The sequence below is a fragment of the Castor canadensis genome, chromosome 16 (genome assembly GCF_047511655.1).
Source record: "Castor canadensis chromosome 16, mCasCan1.hap1v2, whole genome shotgun sequence".
Classification (NCBI taxonomy): Eukaryota; Metazoa; Chordata; class Mammalia; order Rodentia; family Castoridae; genus Castor; species Castor canadensis.
The window spans coordinates 75168428-75188288 of record NC_133401.1 but is presented as its reverse complement, the minus strand read 5'-3'; the positions used below and the strand labels follow the sequence as shown (position 1 = coordinate 75188288).

The window sequence follows — 19861 nt, the reverse complement described above, 5'->3', positions numbered from 1 at the left end:
TTGGTTGGTTGTTTTTGGTATCAGTTTTCTCTACAAGTACCACCATTATCAGATGTTCTGCTGAAGTTACTTTTATAATAAATTACATTTGTTATATATGTACATTACAGATACATTTCATTGAAAAAATTCACACCGTATAAACGGTAAGAGTAAAATTTCATATTCTCCCTGTTTTCAAACCCACCGTATTCAAATTCCTTTCATCAGTAAGGATGCACTGTGGACAGCCAGTGTTCATCCGTCCTTCCAGACCTTCTTTGAGCATACCTGTTCACATTTAAGTACACACGCGCACACATACACTTCACTCAGGCACATAGGGGCTCACTGTGCATCATTATAAAATTAAGAAGGATCACACTATTCATTAATCTACAAATTGCTTTTTTTTTCACTTACTAACGTATTTTGACATTATCACTTGTCAACGTGTAGAAATTTTTCTCATCCATTCTACTGCAATTCTTTATATTCTGTAATATAGATGTTCCATAATTTAATCACTCCCCTACTGAGAGCATCTCTTCCCTTGAAAGTTTTGGGTTCAGTGTGACAGTGAACATTTGGGGACCTATAGTTTTGGTCACAGTTGCAAGTAGTCCCAGGTTTGCTTTTGGTCTGGCAGAGTAGTTTGTGATTAGGGTAAAAGTGTAAAATGGCAGCCTGTGAGTTAAAACCAGCCCATGGACATTGTGGTTGGCCTATATTTTTAAAAAGAATGTTGAATTAGCCAAGACTAATTGCATATAAAAATCTAGGTGCCTGACTGCATTTGAATGGTGAGCAGTCTACACCCTGCTAGGCTGCATTTGTGTGGTTTACCGGCGTCTGGAGCTTGAGCTGCAGCTGGTACCCTGAGATGGGTTGTGCCACGCCCAGCATCCTCGTCATCTCGCATTGCTTCCTGTCATCACCTGCTTGTCATTTCCTGAGCTGCTGTATTCATTCGTGTTTCTGGTCATGGCCCTATGTAGAGCTGTGAATTCTCAACAACAGCTCTTGGACCTCACTCCCTTCAGCCAGTCATTTCCACTTGGCATTATTGCATTTTGGATTCTTCATTTGGGGGACTGGGCCATCTTTGACCTCCAGATATTACGTGCCAATAGCATCTCCTCTCATCCCATGATTCCTTTGTGTATTTCCCAACTTGCCAGCAGGAAAGTAGCACAACACTTCCTGTCAAGACTTAGATGACCTAACAAATGCACAGGGTGCCTGAGAACCCTTGAGGTCTACACTTAGGAAGAGCCCCATGGCATACCTGCTGTGAGAACGGCAGATAGTCTACACAGAGGATGGTGATGGTGCTCAGGAGGGAAGTAGATGGGCTGAGGAGTGTTCACTCACTCTTCCTCGGGTCCCTCCCACAAGGCTTTGCTCTCCAGAAAGCTAAGAAGACAGTGTTCCATATTGCTTCCTCTCTAGGCTATGGCTCAATGCTTTCTTTCCTCTTACCAGGTGACGTATAGCTTGGCATCTGAACAGTTGCTCACAGTATTTGAAAACGTTGTCACTGTCCTTAGGAAGTGTTTTAAGGCACACAAAGGCAGGCATACTTAAATGCTTTCTGTATCTTACAAACAACAAAGGCGGAAGGAGTCAAGTGCAAGACTAATATATGTTGACCATGCTATCACGAGGCCTTTTTCTTAGGATGGTTTCTCTGAGGTACTCAAACATACCTTTTCCTCTCCATTTGTGCACTGGTGAGAAACCTGGAGGAGATTCCATTTAACTAAGTAGATGTGTCTGCATGATTGAAAAACAAGAAAATTAACAGAAATCCCAGAGCAGATACAGATGAGAAACACCAAGGCCACTTGGCGGTCTGTGTGGGAAGTCACAGGGTCATAGATCCCACGTTTTGCCATTAGGTAGACTTCTCATGACCACTTCAATTCGGTCAATACTCAGTATTTCTCAGAAGTATCTAGAGAGATAGTATCATCTTTTCTACTCCACTGCAGCAATGAAGTGTGTCGTGTTATCAATAAAATATAAAGATTTGGGAATATTAACAAAATGTTTCCAAACTGCTTACTTGTAAGAATTGTATATAGTTGTCCAATGTAATTAATTTATAAATTGCTTGAGGTCATACCTAATATTTTACCATGGATTTGGGAGTTTTTAATCATGTATCTAAAATTTTACTTTTAAAGAAAACTCTTGTCTAAGTAAAGGTTCTATGTCAGTGGGGCATTGATCAATAACCCTCATGTACATTACAAATTGGGTGAAAATTTTGAAGGCATGAATCCTTTACATTTTCCTGATTAATTATTTTGTTTCGGGATAAAGTATGGGAGAGTTAAGGTCACCGTGTCGCCTTATTTTAGTGGCAGATCTGTAGCTGTGAGTTCAGCCAACGCGAAATGTTTAGTTTGGCTATTCCTAAACTTCTCTGTGTAATTTTTAAAGATTAATTTGAATCAGAACCAAATCCTTTCTACTTGTTTGTGTGGTGGCATGTGAGAAATGGTCCCACCGGGATGGGCTTAATGTTTTCTTTCCTTCTTGCAAAAGTTAAAGCATGACATTTTGCCAAATTTAACAAAGTCCAATAATTCTTTTTGCCAGTTTTTTTCCGTCCATTAAAATTAACTGGTGCGCTCATTGGCGTTAATGCTTGGAAAGTCAGTCTTGAATACTTACTAAACTTTTTATTAAGGAGGAGGGTCTCATTCCTTCTTCTTGCACAATATCTCCCTTGCCTTAGATTTTTGCTTTGTTGCTGTTCATCAAAGTAATCATGAGAACAGCAAGCATTACATGGTGGAGTTAAAAACCCAGTGACTCCAGGGTACCCTCGGAGAGATTCCAAAAACAATCCAGCCCAGCACAGGTGGCTCACGCCTGTAATACTAGCTATTTAGGAGGCTGAGATCCAGAGGATCATGGTTCTAGGCCAGCCTGGGCAAAAAAAAAAAAAAAAAAAAAAAAAACTTCACAAGATCCCCAAATCAATGGACAAAAGCTGGGTTTGATAGAACATGCCTGCCATTTCTGCTACTGCAGGAATCTTCAAATCAGAGGATCACAGTCCAGGCTGGCCTACCTCCAAAATAACCAGGGCAAAAAGGGCTGGAGAAGTGGCTCAAGCAATAGAGCACCTGTTTAACAAGTGACAAGCTCTGAGTTCTAACCCCAGTCCTGCCAAATAACAAAGGGAAAAAAACCTCCAACATAATCCAACAATGACATCTATGCTGAGCGATGCAATTAGGCCAAGCACCTCCTCTCTGTTTGGAATAACAGTATTTGCAAAATTGTTTCCCATTTCCAAAGGCCATTTCCAATGGAAAGAGAGATATGAAAATTTGAAAAAGTCAGTCCTTGGGTTTTATGCCTGGGAAACAACAAAGAAGAGGTCATGAGAGTCTTTGTGGTTTAGCCTTTTCTCAGCTATTTGTTTTCAAAATTCACCCCAGGTGACCCTCTGCCTCTATAAAATGGAATCCATGATATATATCTGAAACCATTGAAATGATTTTTAATGAGGAGTGTGGCTCTGTTAGTGTTCCAGACAGAAGGTATGGAGGAAGAAGCATTTCCCATTCCTTTCTTTTTTAGCTGCCTATTAGTCAAAAACCAAATGAACAAGTTTTCTTTTCAGGAGATCTATTTAGTAATGAAGCAATTCTGTAAGGTATCCAGTGCATCCCAAAAAGTCACCAATTTTTTAAAAAAATTCCTAGAATCTCATAAATTCAGTTTTACTTCTGTGCTATACTTCATAGGGCTTCAAGTTGATAAAGGTGTGGGTAAAATATATGTATCTTAATAGAGACGATGAAAAGAATGCTTTTAGGAAGTGAAGTGGCACCCTTGGGTTTCTGGTCCTAATGTGGCTAGGGAAGGCTGAGATCTTGAGAGACTTTTCTGTTAGTGAAAAGATAAAAGATTTTTTTTTTCTCTTTTTCTCAAGTCTCCCATCATTAAAGTTTGGTTCTAACAGCAGACTCCTTCTCTTTTTCATGTGTGTTGAAAAGCAGCTACTCCCTGTATCAAAGCCATCAGCCCAAGTGAAGGATGGACGACGGGAGGCGCCACTGTGATCGTCATAGGAGACAATTTCTTTGATGGGTTACAGGTCATATTCGGTACCATGCTGGTCTGGAGTGAGGTAGGTGTTGTCTGAGCATTAATATCTAATAGCTTGGTCTAGTTGAAGACACTATCTATACTTGAATTTCTAATAGAATGTGCAGAATTTAGTGGCGCCACTCTGGGTGGGCCAGCTTCAGTCTACAGAAGTTTGGAAAACTAAGGGAGATGGACTGAGTTTCTCAAGAGGCAGCACCTTCTGCTGGATGATTTCCATCCTCTGGTCCTTGGGCGCTGGAGATATTTGTGTTTTGTAACTCATCCTTTTGGGCTGCATTGGGATGTAAGTCATCTCGTGTATTGGGTCTTGGAAGGGAGAGGCAGAGCCTGTACCACAGATAGATTCTAGTCTAGCCTCACCTTCAATGAACACTGTTCAAATGGAGTGATAATTCAGGCACAGGGGGTTCTTTACGTGCATCCTTCATACATACATACATGTAATGCCAATCAGGATGACACTAGGAGAACCTGGACAAACCAGGACTTTTCCATAGCAGGAATGTGCAGCTCTCAGGCACTTGGCACTTGTACAGCTCTGAGGCACTTAGGGTGTGACTGCACCCTCATGACAATAGCAGTGTTCCCTCTGTGCAGTGCTTTCTAAGCATGTGACGGTCCTTTCACCTGCTGGCTAACTTGTCTGGCAGTAATCAGCATTAGCTTAAGATCACAAAACGTGAATAGCAGCATCACAGAGAGGCCACGACACCCTTCCCTTTGCTTTTTGAATTCTGAGCCTAGATTGGAATTCTTAGCCAGCACGCCGAGTCCCTTCTCCTTCACCTCACCACAGTATAGAATAAGAACATGTTAGGGATTTAAGAGATCACAGTGGTGGTCTGTTCTTCAAATAATTTATATGTAGTCATATCAACTGCTATGCTTTGAGACTTGCTATGTGCTAGATAGTGTGCCTAGCTCTTTAAATTTTTTTTGGCAGTACTGGAGTTTTTTATTTTTAAATTTACATCTTTATTAACACATCTTTTCTAAGACATTATTTTTAAAAATAAATTAAAGACTGTACTTGCATGGCAATAAACAATGATTTCCTGGATTCTAAGTTTCTTTTTCTCCCCCACTCTTAACTCAGGTCCTTGAACGTTCTACACAGGTGCTGTACCTCTTGAACTATACTCCAGGCTTTTATTGCTTTAATTATTTTTCTGTTAGGGTCTCACACTTTTTGCCTAGGCCAGCCTCAGACAGCAATCCTCCTATCTGGTATGCGATGCGTACCTCTCTGCAGAGACCCTCTTAGTCTCCTTTCCTACCACGTAAACACTCTTAGACGAACCCTTGCTTGATAAGCATGCTGAGGCTTAGCGGTAAATGCTTGGATAACTGAAGATAGCAGCCCAGAGCCCATGGAGGAGTGATGTGTATGTGGCCACACAAAGAAGTCAGAAGCAAACCTGGAGTTTGAGCCCAGATTTTCTATTTCTGTTTCTAGTTGTCCTGTAGTGACACCACTGTTTGGCCCATCTAATATTTTATTTGGGGTTTCCTTTAGAGAGACCATGGGGATGAGTAGAGAGTTGAAGACTGTGATTGCTGGGCATGCTTGACTAATTAAACTTCCCCTATCCCTCGTACTTGGTTTAAAATTTTTATTAGCATAAGTTAATTGTACAAAGCAACTTCATTGTGATATTTACATATATGCATATAATGTACTTTGATTAAATTCATTCCATCTGTATTACTCTTTTACTCTATCCCTCCACCCCCCCCCCCTTTTAACAGGTTTTCGTGGTTTTCATTATGCTCTTTCATACATACATGTAATGTATTCTGATCATATTAAACCCCTCATTACCCTTTCCTTCCTTCCCCTCCTGCTGGTTGCCCCCCAAAATAGCCCCTCTTTTATGATTATGTCATATTGTTGCTATTAGCTTTTAGGTCTAAATTCCACATATGAATAAAAACATGCATTGGCCTGGCTTATGTCATTTACCATGATAATCTCCAGTTCCATCCATTTTCCTGCAAATGACATAATTTGATTCTTCTTTATGGTTGACTAATTCTCTATTGTGTATATGGACATCCACATTTTCTTTATCCAGTCATTGGTTGCTGGGTACCTTAGCTCTTGTAAACAGTGTTACTATAAACATGAGTATGCAGGTAACTCAACTGTATACTGATTTACATTCCTTCAGATATTGCCCAAGAATAGTTTAGCAGGATAATAAGGCAGTTCTATATTTGTAGTTTCTTGAAGATCCTCCATATTGCTTTCCATGGTGGTTGTACTAATTTACATTCCCACCAACAGTATAGAAGGGTTCTTTCCCCCATCTCACCCCTCCCCATCCTCTCCAACACTTGTTGTTTACTTAATGATGGCTAGTCTGATTGGAGTGAGACAGAATCTCAATATCTATCCTTCTTCTTTTTAGTTTTTTGTTTCTGTTGTACTGGCGTTTGAATTCAGAGCTTCCAAGCAGGCACTTACCACTTGAGCCACACCTTCAGCCTGTGTCGATCCTTCTTAAGTAATGCATGTGCACCTCTCCCTCCCAGTCACCTAGTCAGCCCAGGCCTGGCCAGTGCACAGCTACTGCCTTTGTCTTTTCCACTTGGCCAGCAGGAGGTGTGCCCCTGGCCAGAGCAACAAAGCTCTGGAGAAGCTAAGTCAGAAATGGGCTTCTCAGTCCATCCACTGTTATCCAAGTCGGAACACTCCACACATGAAGGGTAGACTGAGCCCTGCTACCAGCTGCACCCCACTCCTCAGTAGAATTGTTGGGGTGTAAATGAGAAGGGTCATGCCCACTGCCTGATCACTGCAGCTGGGGTCTTCATAGGCTAAGGATATCCTCTCCCAGGTCTTCTCTCCTTCCCATCCCCTTGTCTCCACTTTCTGTTGCTTTTCATGAAGTTGGAGAGGAGAGAACTCTAAGATGGACCCTTGCTGGTCATTGCAGTCAGAGTGAGGACTAAGATGGAAAGCAGAGTTGGTAGCAGGTTTCATTGACCTGAGAAGAGGTGAGTTAGTCTGAGGTGTCCTGTAAATCTGTCTCAGCCCAAGAAGATGCCATTGGATGTGGACAACAGACACAGCAGGAAGTCATTCTTTTTCTCCCTGACTTTGTCCCTAGTCTTAACAAGGACCTCTGTCTCCTCCCACTTCCCTACTTTCTGTTTTGGGGAGCGGCTAAGGGGGGATTAATATCTAACTTAGATTTACCCAGTTGATTTTGAAATTATCTGTTAACAAAATAAATGGCAGGCATGAAAGGAAACCCACAGAAGCCATCCTTCTGTCCTGCTCCCTCCTCTGGGCCTCCACTCCTACTGCCTTGTGAGTGCCAGAAGGTTCTCTTCACTTGGTCCTAGAAGTCAAGGTGGGTCCCCAGGAAAAGAGAGTGCAGACGCATCCTGCTTCTTTGCCCATTCTCTTCCTCCCAAACTACCCTCAGTGTGGCTATGTCATAAATCAGCAATGAGCCTGTCCTGGTGGAAACTGCCCATGTAGTTTCCCCAAGAATTTGAGCAGATATTCTCCAACAATAACCAACCCCCCACAGCATTAGCAATGGGGCACCTGGATGGATGACTTTAAGTGGGGCTGTTGTCATGATGATTGTCCTGATGTTCTGAATAATGTATCCTGGAGAAATGAACTCAGTGTGTAAGATTCTATATTTAGGTTTCTATACAGGCTATTTAGCAAGTACTGTCTTCTCTGCCTTTATGTGTAGGGAGAGAATTTGGTACTGCATCAAATTCAAAAATTCAGTGTCTATGGAGAGAAATGGAGAACTAGCTAACAGTTACTAAGAATGAGTATCTTTAGGCACTTTGTAGGCATTACTTTACCCAATCCTCCTCTTAGCCTTATACTCAGTACTGTTGTTATTCTCCTTTTACATGTGAGTAAATTGAATGTCAGAGAGATGAAGGAACTTGCACAAATACACGGCCAGATAGGAATAAAACATTAGATTTGAACTATTCTGCATTTTGTTTTTGTTTTTTGTTAGAGTCAAAAGTCCCAGTTAATAAGAGATCAAATGTAATCTTGAGGGGGAATAATGACAGAAAGAGGAAAGAGAAAACAAAGATGTACAGTAAGCCAAGTGATATAGTAGAGATGTAGTAATTGCAAAAATGTCAATGATGCTTAGTTGTTTTAATCAAGTATAATTAGGTAAGGGTCTTTTATTTTTGAAGGAGCAAAAAGTATCAACCAATTTTGAACCTATCTCTGAGGCTTGCATTGGACAGAACTAGAATGCAGTATGGTGAATATTTGAGGAAGTCTATGAAAAGCTATAGAAAAATGGACTTTGACCTAACATTAGCTAATGTTTGTTGAGCACTTAGTTCCTGCCAGGTGTTTGGGATATGGTCACATGAGCTTCACAGGAGCTGAATATGATATGGTTACATTTTATTGCTGAGAAACTTGGTCTTGATGAAGTTAAATCAGTTCCAAGTTAGCAAGTTCCAGAGATAGGGCTTGAATCCTACGGTAAAATCCAGGGCTCCTCCTCTTCACCTTTTGTGATTTAGCCTATGCCATAGTATTTACCCTGAACCTTAGGCTATGAGACCAGGGTACCTGGCCTACAAGTGCAATGATGCTTCATGCTGGGGGATCCTAAAAGTATTGTCCTCTTCCAAGGTAAGGGAAAGTGACAGTACTCAATCAATCAGAGATAAGGAGTCCCTTTGTTTTCTAGTCCAATGTGTTTGCAATTGGAGCCACTGGATTCTTGGAAGAATTTATCCTTATGAAGGCAAGGACACAGGCCTTAAACTAGGGGCAAAACAGTTAATGTGCTTAGGCCTCATCTCTAGAACTGGACTTCAATCTGTCCAAAGTCTTTGCCCCTGGAGCACATGATCTTGAGGTGCCTTTCATCTCTAAGACCCAGTATATCTAATTGGAAGTAGACTTTTATTGCCTCTTCCTGTCTTCTTCACTCTGTAGCCCAAAGCTCCCAGGAAGCAGGCTGGTGGGTCAGGATAAGAAGATAACAATTTAGATTAGCAGCTGATGCTATTATTTGAAGTCTTTTTTTAGCTGAAGAATTTAATAAAGAGCTAGAGAAAATAGAGCTGGCTTAATTTGCCCTCATATGTGTTCTTCCCCTACAGCCCAATCTTGTGCAAATGAGTAGTTGAGTTTAGAGACCTAGTTACCCCCTGAGGGTTGGGGAAAAGAAAGGTGGCACTCCATTGCTCCTACTCACAGCTGCATTCTGTGAGCTACCAAGTTCACAGGGCTTTCTTGTGAATTGGGTTTATCATCATGGCTGTTCTCCTTTGCCCATTTTCTTTTCTATTTTCTTCTCCTTCTTTTTAGAAAGTAAACTAATTTTACTGATATTCTTAGCATCCTTATCCTTCCTTACTCCCAGTTACTTAAAAGTCTTTGTGGTGTGTTTTATATTTAAACCTAAGAAAACCAACCAAGTTGATGTGTGCTAATGTTTAGAGTATTTTTCATGACCAGAAATGTACTTGTTTGCTTTTCTTTTCCACTCACATGTGATTTGAAGCAAGGAGGGGGCCGTGCTACTGTTTTGTAGAGCTCATCATTATTTTAATATCTCCTTGTGAATTCCTTTAATTTCTAAACAATGAGTACTGGTTGGCTGGCTGGCTGGTTGTCTAACACTGGGATAGGTACCATGAGCAATTAAGTTTGGTTTTGTGGGGTCTGGTATTTTATTTGGAAAGACAGTTTGCTCCCATGAAACAAATTAGAGAGTTGCATAATATATTTATATAATCTAGTATTAAATTTGTGGCTAAAAATTCAAGGCAAGGTTCTAGAAGGCAGAGAAAACAGAGGATTCAAAAGGAAAATGTTTGAGAAACCAGTCAAGTTCCAATTTTGTACAGATGGCTCTCTCTGCTTGATATTTTAGGTTCTCATGATGCTTTTATTTAACCGCAGAACTATCTGAGAGAATATATACAACTGATGGTATTTAATTGGACTATAAAAAAATAGAACAGTGAGATTGGTGGGAGGCAGTAACAGCCAATATTCCAGGCAAGGGTTTGGGTTGCATGGGGTAACAGTGGGCAGAAGGAAAGCTTAGAGACCTGGACAGTTATTACAGTCCTATTGTCCAGGGGTTGTGGACTTAGTTGGTACTGGTCACTGGGCCTTAGTTTCCCCATCTGAAAGTTTAGATTAAATCCTCTTTGAAGTTAGTGCTGTCATTCCTCATATCTAGAATTTATTCCGAGAATCCACAGTAAGAAGGGGGCAGCAGTGGTGGTGGTAAACAGATTTTCTTCTGCCATTCTTGTTCTTTTGGAGCATGCTTGCAGTCCACAAATCCTTATTTGCAAAAGGTTTCTCAGAACTTCATCAAAACAATTTAATTAGCCACACAGTGGATCTCCCTATCGATATGTTTTCACTCAATATTTGTACTCCTTACCCTTCAGATTCTAGTATCTGATATGAACTGGAGACTTACACTACAATATTGCCCTAATTCATCTTCCAGATCATTCTGTGGAATACTAGCTCTTAGGGATATTAATAGATGCCCCAAGGGAGATGAGGGAGGGAGAGTTTTCCCAGGATGTTTGGGAAATGTCAAGTCAAACAAATCTGACTAGTCCTTGTTCTAGGACTTTGCATAACTTCTGAGGTCCCACCATGCTCTCTGAGTACTTCTGATGCAGTATTAACCACGTCCCAAATTTTATAACCACAGAACCCTTGTCCTCAAGGATCACCTTACAGGGAAATATACTGGTGAGGGTTAAAGAGTGCATTTTGATTTTATGTTAATGAAGCCAAGTCATGAAATTCAATCATGAAGTGATTGGGCTGGGAGAGATGTGATAATATTGGCTGAAATACTTGCAGAGTGTTATTCAGATTAGACCAGGAATGTTGTGAGCCATTATTCTTTAATGCTGCAAGGCTTTGAACGAAATTTCTCTCATATTTTGCATCTGGTTTTAGTCAGTGCACACTTGATGTTAGATGCCTTGTGATTTTGTAGGACAGCTATGTTTAAAGATTGGCGGTACAGCCCAGCTCAGATTGGAGAAGCCAAAGTCTAATCACTGCCTGAACCAATCAGCCTCACACAGGGGCTGCATGTGCCTTCTTCATCCACATGAATGCTTGCTTGCTTTCTCTCTCTCTTTCTCTCCCTCTTCCCCCTCCCTCTCTCCTTCTCCTTCTTTCCTTTTCTTCCTTCCTTCCTCCCTTCTTTCCTTTTTCTCTCCCTCCTTCCCTCCCTTCCCCCCTTTCTTCTTTCACTACATTCCCATACATGGAGAATGAAGTCAAAAGAAGCTCTTGAGAGGAGAGAAATTGGGTGGATGGAGTTGGGTAAATGACACTTTGGGGGCCTGGGAAGCAATTTTGCAACTCAAATCCCCAAATTGAAAACATTTAACCCTATTCTTTTTTCTGGTGGGAGGGATTAGAACTGGGGTTTAAACCCAGGACTTGCTAGGCAGGTGCTTTACCACATGGGCCATGCCTCCAGACCCCCATTTTTTTTGGTGGGACTGGGGCCCTTTGGCTCTTGATAGGGTCTCAATTTTTGCCCAGGTTGGCCTGGACTGTGATCCTCTGCCCACTGTCACGGGGACAGTGCACCTCTATGCCCACTATTTTTACATTGAGATGGAGTCTCACAGTCTTCCCTAGCTCAGCTTAATGTGCAACTTGGAATGACACATGCATGCCCCTGCACCCAGCCATTAGTTGAGATGGGGTCTTGCTAACTGTTTACCTGGGCTAGCTGAAAACTGTGATCCTCCCGATATCAGCCTCCCAAGTAGTGAGGATTAAGGTGTGAGCCACCAACGCCTGGCTTAATACTATTCTTGATTCTCTCTTCCTATCTGTCTCTACTCTCCAATCTTACTTATCCATGTACCTTGAAGAAATGATTGTAAGTAAAAAGGAGAATTTGCTTCTTTGTGATATTAAAGAGTGAATGACTAAGACACATACATGTACCCTCTGGAAGTTTCCCAGTCTCCTCTGTCCAGCCTTGATTTGTACTGGACCACATGTAAAGTGACAAACTTTCAGGCCATTGGGAAGGTTTCTGAGTCACTAGGTACAGTATGTTTAGTTTATCAAGAAGAAGGCTCTAGAAAGTTACCTTGAACTCTCCTAGGAGCTCAGTAGCTGCTTACTGGGTTTAGCACCCAGTTCTCCTGACACCTTTTTTTTTTCCTTTTTCTTTTATTATTCATATGAAAATACAAGGCTTGGTTCATTTCTCCCCCCTGCCCCCACCCCCTCCCTTACCACCCACTCCGCCCCCTCCCTCTCCCCCCCAATACCCAGTAGAAACTATTTTGCCCTTATTTCTAATTTTGTTGTAGAGAGAGAATAAGCAATAATAGGAAGGAACAAGGGTTTTTGCTGGTTGAGATAAGGATAGCTATACAGGGAGTTGACTCACATTAATTTCCTGTGCGTGGGCGTTACCTTCTAGGTTAATTCTTTTTGATCTAACCTTTTCTCTAGTTCCTGGTCCTCTTCTCCTATTGGCCTCAGTTGCTTTTAAGGTATCTGCTTTAGTTTCTCTGCGTTGAGGGCAACAAATGCTAGCTAATTTTTTAGGTGTCTTACCTATCCTCACCCCTCCCTTGTGTGCTCTCGCTTTTATCATGTGCTCATAGTCCAATCCCCTTGTTATGTTTGCCCTTGATCTAATGTCCACATATGAGGGAGAACATACGATTTTTGGTCTTTTGGGCCAGGCTAACCTCACTCAGAATGATGTTCTCCAATTCCATCCATTTACCAGCGAATGATAACATTTGGTTCTTCTTCATGGCTGCATAGAATTCCATTGTGTATAGATACCACATTTTCTTGATCCATTCGCCAGTGGTGGGGCATCTTGGCTGTTTCCATAACTTGGCTATTGGGAATAGTGCCGCAATAAACATGGGTGTGCAGGTGCCTCTGGAGTAACAGTCTTTTGGGTATATCCCCAAGAGTGGTATTACTGGATCAAATGGTAGATTGATGTCTAGCTTTTTAAGTAGCCTCCAAATTTTTTTCCAGAGTTCTCCTGACACCTTGCTCACCCCCACTCACCTTTCCATTGTGCCAGGCTTTCTCTTGACATTTCCATAGTCTTTCAATAGACTTCCATACATTCACCAAATCTTTCCAAATTTTATACATTACAGCAGCACCCCAGTGTCTCATCCATACTGCATGGTACATGAGGTACAATTCCACTTAAAATCAACAAGAAAATTAAGAAAGATGGGGAAAGACATTGTCTAAAATCTCACCCTTCAAATTTTCATAATAAAAATGTAAAATGTAAATAGGTTTGTCTATTTATTTTATATATATTAAGGTTACCACGTGAGCCACACCTCAGTCCTTTTTGCTTTCATTATTTTTCGAATGGGGTCTCTTGTTTATGCCTAGCCCAACATGTACCATGAGCCTCCTATTTGCAAATTAAATTCAAAGTTTATTAAATGTGTGGATTTAAAATAATTTTTCCATCCGGGTGCTGATGGCTCATGCCTATAATTCTAGATACTCAGAAGGCAGAGATCAGGAGGATAGCAGTTCTAAGCCAGCCAGGGCAAATAGTTCGCAAGACCCTATCTTGAAAAAAACCCATCACAAAAAGGGCTGGTGGAGTGGTTCAAGGTGAAGGCCCTGAGTTCAAGTCCGAGTATCTCAAAGAAAAATTCCCTAAGTTTGTGCTTCAGAATCTAACATGGATCCCTTATTATATGGAAAATGATTAATACTAAATTGCAGGCTTTGTTGGAACTAGTTGTGTTCAACTTTGAATATGACTTTGAAGAATAACTTTCAAGCCCAAGTAATTTTATGGGGAATCATTTCTACATGAGCTCACATATTAAAAAAACAGAAATTATCTAATGACTGTTTTAATATAGTTACATAGTTACAGCAATGCTTACTTTATTCTTTAAAATGTTTTAGTCTGTATTTTCATTTTTAATGACCAAGGCACTTGAAGAAATCTGTTCTCCGTCTTGATAGTTATAGGATTGTGAGAAAAGACTTTAAGATGACATTTTCAGCTAGCTTTTTACAATGTGTTCTGGATGTGCTTATAACTTCAAAAGAGAAAGCACAGAAGTAGGGCTGGGCATGGTGGCTTGTGCCTAGCTACTCAGGAGGCTGAGATCAGGAGGATCACAGTTCAAAACCAGCCCAGCCAAAAAGTTCACAAGACTCCATCTTAACCAAGAAAAAGTTGGGTATGGTGGTACATGCCTGGCATCCTAGCTACATAGGAAGTGCAAATAGGAAGCTCATCATTTAGTCTGGGCTAGGCCTATACAAGAGACCCTACTTGAAAAATAATGAAAGCAAAAAGGACAGTGGAGTGGCTCATGTGGTAAACTACCTGCCTAGCAAGTGTGAGGTCCGGGGTTCAAAACCTAATACTGCCAAAAGAGAAAAAAAAAAAAAAACCTATAGAAGTGTGATGCATTTAGCATGAATCAAAGACAGAATTCACAGCTGGCTGCCACTGGGTGACTTTGTTGAAGACAAAGGGTCTCTACATGGTGCTGGGTGCATTCAGGGCTGATTGCTGGAATGGTTCCCTGATGCTCTAACCTAGGACTTCCTCCTTTCACAGCCTTGATTGGTTTCCTCTGGCCTCAGTCCTCAGTTTGAGATTCTAGCCGGCAGCCTTAGAGTGCCAACCATTCTTTTCAACATCCTCACCCACTGTCCACTTGAACTTCTGTTCAGGTGGTTTTAGTCCACCTGAACTGCTGGCTGCTCCTTGTACCTTCAGGGGCTCTTCACGCACTACTCTTGTCTTGCTCGTGCCATTGCTCCCTCCGAATGCTTTTCCTTCCTTTCTGTGCTCATATTGCTTGGCTTTTTAGGACCCTAAAAAAAATGCCACCTTTTTTCTGTGAGATCATTCACCAGGTATAGAATATTTTCTTATATTGCCTTACCTTTAACACGTTGTCTTCCCTATACCTTTCTATCTTTACTTGTTGCAATTTAAGGACCTGCCCTCTATCTTGAAGGCAAGAGCCATGTAAAATTCAGCTTAATATATGTAAAATTGAGTTTGATCTCTCTCAGTGCCTAGCACAAAATCTTACACATCAGATACATGAAGTTTTTGAATGACACTACTTCCCTTTTCATTCATTCAATCATTCATTCATCCAAATAAATGCTCCTAGTGGCAACGATTTTATTTGATGCTTCCTAGTAGCACTACTGAATAGTTTTGTTAATGCCTGTGTGGGTGGGTGGCTGATCTTTAGCTATATTTGAGGTGCAGTGAGTATGCACATAAATACCGTAGGGTAAGTATTGGAAAAGATGAGTTTCAAGTAGTGATAAAATTTTGTGAGTGGTTGCTGTAGGTGATGCCTTTCCCTAATCTCATTACAGCCATTATGTCAATTAATCTTTCCAATAACACTATTAAATAGTGAGTCTCTCTGCACCACGCTCCCCCATAATGCAACTGAATGTCAGGAAGATTGGATGACTTTCCAGAGGCCCCACAGCTGGTTATTTGCAAAGCCTGGATTTGAACCAAAATCCATCTGACTGTAGATGTCATCTCTGAGCCATCTGAATGTAGTGAAAGTCATTTATGCAGAAAAGAGTGTTACAACAACCTCACCTCTCCAAAATACAGCATGGAACTAGATCAAGCCAAAAAAAAAAAAAGTGTAAAGAGAGCAAAAGACTTTAGGATAACACGGGTAACCAGAATAGTAACTTTTAACAAATGTGTTATCTGTTTTCCCAGGTCACAGCAAAGTAGGAACAAAGTAGACACAGGTCATCATTGTTAGAAACAGGCTCAGTGACAGCAGAAGTGACAGCTGACAGCCTCATGTCTTGGGCAGAAATAGCAAACCTACAAAGCGGACACAGAACCATATTACTGTGCCACACATTAATGAGTTTGTGATATGGTGGCTCTGAGTCACCAAGAAAGGGCTGGCAATTATATTCAATAAATTCAGTTTAAAGCAGCAGGCTTCATGTAATGCATCCTCAGAAGGCTTCTAGCCAGAGCAGCTGCAAGGCCATAGTACTCAGAGGTGTGACTTCAGTGTTCTGTAGAGCTTGCTTGTGTAGTACCTCTCACTTCTTGGAGAGACATGTTAAATGAGAAATTCCCAAAATTCATGCAATGAATTCAACTTGCTCATCTGAACAATACCACAAAACATCACAGAAAGAGGCTCTCTGTCTTACTTCTTTGACTTTTTTTTTTTACTTTTGAAGGACCTTACAATTCTTTTGGTGAAGGGCAAATTCATTCCCTGCCTATCCCATCTATCTGTCTTTTGTTCCATATACTTTTCTTCCCTAATTCCACCATCAGAGATTCCCTAGAAACCACAATTTTGATAACAAATATTCAGCCTCTTTCATAAATGCATCTTGGCTTTCCTTTTTCTTGTATTTTAATTTCCAAACAAACAGGTAGGCACACAGAACCCGAGCCATACTTGAGTAGGAAACTGTATTCCTTTTCGATGGAGTATGGAGAAGGAAACCCAGAAAGAGCCTTTTGTGTAGCTTCAGTCTTTGGGGCTGACCTGAGCTGGCTGCAGTCTGATCTTCTTCTAGACCTCAGGAACTCACCAGCACTTCTGTTGCTCTGAGATGACCAGCATGGCATCCAGGCTTCAGTGGGACCCAACTGGCGGAGATTTCCATCCTGGGAACAGAACTGGAAAAAGTTTATTTAAAAAACAAACTACAAAATCAATAAATGAACCCACAAAAACAAAAGTAGCTGAAGCATAATGTATTTATCTCCTCCCCAAATTTGATATTTTTGTTAGCTTTTCTCCAAAATCTGTTATTTTGAAAAATAATCTTGTTGCTGCTTAGTTTTTGTACAATTAACTGCACTGATGGAGGGTTTTGGTTAGCTTCCTGATCAAAAGAACTGGGATAGGTATCAATGAGGATACCAGGAAGTTTGCGATGGCCAAGTAAAACCCTTTTTGTTTTTGTTATTTTAGTAAAAAGAAAGAATTTTGAATGGCATGGTGTGGATTCTTTCTCTTCTTCATTCCTCTCTCTCTCTCTCTCTCTCTCTGTTATTTACCCTTCCCTCGTTCTCCTTTCTCTCCCTCCCTTCCCTTCCTTCCTTTCTTTCTTCCTCCCTTCCTACCTTTCTTCCTTTTTCCCTTCCTTGCTTCCTTCCTCCCTCCCTCTGGATGGAACCCAGGTGCTTGAGCCTGCTAAACGAGTGATTAGCCATTAAGCTCCAGTCCCACCCCCATTGTTTCTTTTTTTGTAGACTCATAAGGGAGTGTACTGAATCTTTACCTTAATTATTAGTGGCAGTGATTGGTATCATGCTATTTATTCATTCCGTGTTCTGTGAGTACTTTTGAGGACTTAGTAGTTCCAAGGTCCTGTTAAAGAGTGGGAACCCAATGAAAACCAAAAGGGCTAAGTGTATGTCCTCAGGAGGCTTACATTCTACTCATGGGACACAGACAAGAAATAGGAAAACACGTCTGCACGTCTCCTTTCTGTGCCTCTGTGTATATTTGTATGGCGAGAAATTTCAGACAGAGTTCAGAAACACTGCTGACTATTCAGAAGTTAGATTTTAAATCCCCCATGTAATTCAGTTTCTGAGAGCAGTCTCTAAAGTCTCCTGTGACCTTCAGATCTATAGTTTAATCTGTGGGGATTCATATGAACCAACGTATTTTGCTAACCATCAGTTTAAAGCTATTTTCTTGAAAGGACAAAAGGAAACCAGAAGGTTTGTGAAATAGTAAATGCCTCTGCTGGCTTCCTCTCACGTTCTCTGAGAAATCAGCTTCTGCTGTGGAGACAGGCAGTTCTTGGGAAGGAAAGAAACCCAGAGGAGTCGGATTAAGGAACAACCCAAAATACACAGAGGGACCCAGGAGCAGTTTCTTTTGTATTCTGGTCCATATCAGGGAAGTAGAGATACAATACAGAGGCCCAGTCAGTACAGCTCCTGGAATAAACACTTCGCACATTCCAGCTTGCTGTAGGAGTGCCTGAAAAAATCCTATTCCTTAAATACCATGTCTAACTGTAAAAAGATGTGGAGGGGAAAGAAACAAGTTGCTTTGTTTGGCCACCAACACTGTGGTATCTCTTTAAAAATCCTTAGATTGATTTGGTTTCAAAGCTTTAATTACGTTTTTTATGTTACAGTTTCCTTAGTTAAGTGTCTGCTTCATGTCTATCACTCAGTACCCCCTGCCTGTCTCCAAAGAGATAGACTTTATTATCCTAATTGAGGAGGAGGGAGGATGCTGTGAGAATTATTAATACATAAATTAAAAAATTAATCTGGAAAGCACTTTAGAGTCCCTAGCGAAGGGAGACCCAAATAAAATATATTTAATATTCTTATCAGTTCCCCCAAGAGAAGGTGGGAGCTGGTGCGGGGTATGATTTGATAGTAAACTGAGGCACAAATGGTGACAAGGGCTGAAGGCACCAGTGTGCCATAGAATCCACGTACAAGGGACCACTCTAGACTTCTGCTAGTGTTCATGATTTTCCCAGAGAACAAATTTTCCCTTCCATTTAAGTCTTTCCTTGTTTTTCACTCTTAAAAAAAAAAGTTTCTAATGTGGAAGGTGATTAAGGTTAATGGTAGCAATGAAAAATCACCAGTGTGTTTTCTAGAAATTGAGGGTATTTTTGGCTTTGTGACTTGGGACTTCTCCTTGGATCCATTTTATACAGCCCCATTAGTTGGGCAGCACACATATGGGCTCACGTTGGAGCTGCTTTTTTTGCTTTGCTGAGGAATTGTTCTCAGCTCACCTTCACTAGTCCTGCGTTGCCAGGACTTTGCAAGGATATTTAATGCTAAGAACACAAGTCATGCCCTCACAGGGAGGGGGAGGTGTGAGTCCATGTGCCAGGATTTATGGGAAACAATAGATGGCACAGGGAAGAGTCAAGCCATCTTGCTACTTCTCACTGGCTCCTTGCCTGGGTTTCTTCACTTTCCTGAACACTCATTTTCTTCATTTGTGAACCAGGTAGTACCCATGCCTGTCTCCTGACGCTATAGGGTATGCAGCGCTGAAAGAATTGGACAGTTTGTTCTCTGGGAATCACGAACACTAGCAGAAGTCCAGCGTGGTCCCTCATACATGGGTTCTGTGGCACTCTGTTGCCTTCAGCCCTTGTCACCATCCGTGCCTCAGTTTACAATCAAATCATACCCTGCACCAGCTCCCACCTTTTTTTGTCTTTGCCTTAGTTATTTTTCAGATAAGATCTTACATATTTTTGCCCAAGCTGCCCTGGACCATGGTCCTCCCACCTAAGCCTCTCAGATAGCTGGGATTATAATGATGAACTATTACCTCTGGCTTGTTTGTTGAGAGGGGGTCTTGCTAATTTGCCCAGGCTGGCCTTGAATTATGATCTTCCTGATCATCACCTATGAGTAGCTGGGATTGCAAGTATATGCTACCAGGTCTGGCCTTAACTCCTGAAAAAAATGACTCCATCAGTTCTCAGTGGAGTCCCAGACCTTGAGCTGTATGATTCTTTCTCAGCGCTTGGATGTAATATAAGCAGTGATTCTGCACTAATGTTTATATCTGAATGCTGGGCCAGCTGGATTAGCTTAAGAGTAACTTAGTTGGGGAAAGAGAGTTAAATTTTACCAGGTTAACAAGAGCAGACTTGTGGATAAGGATTACTACACCTAGTGGAGTCAAACATGTGGTAGCATTGCGGCCTAATTTACATATGTAT

The 19861-nt window shown here is 41.2% G+C and overlaps 1 protein-coding gene across 8 annotated transcripts in view; it reads left to right on the top strand.

Annotated features, from left to right (window-relative positions):
- Ebf1 (EBF transcription factor 1) overlaps positions 1-19861 on the top strand; it is a 392676-nt gene that overhangs the window by 285034 nt on the left and 87781 nt on the right. For 4 of the 8 annotated variants that reach the window (XM_074057661.1, XM_074057659.1, XM_074057665.1 and 1 more), the window contains exon 9: positions 4002-4132. In XM_074057661.1, coding sequence (XP_073913762.1) covers positions 4002-4132 — 131 coding nt within the window. Of the gene's footprint in view, positions 1-3998; positions 4133-19861 lie in introns of all 8 variants that reach the window. The other 4 variants (XM_074057660.1, XM_074057658.1, XM_074057662.1 and 1 more) reach the window with 1 other exon arrangement.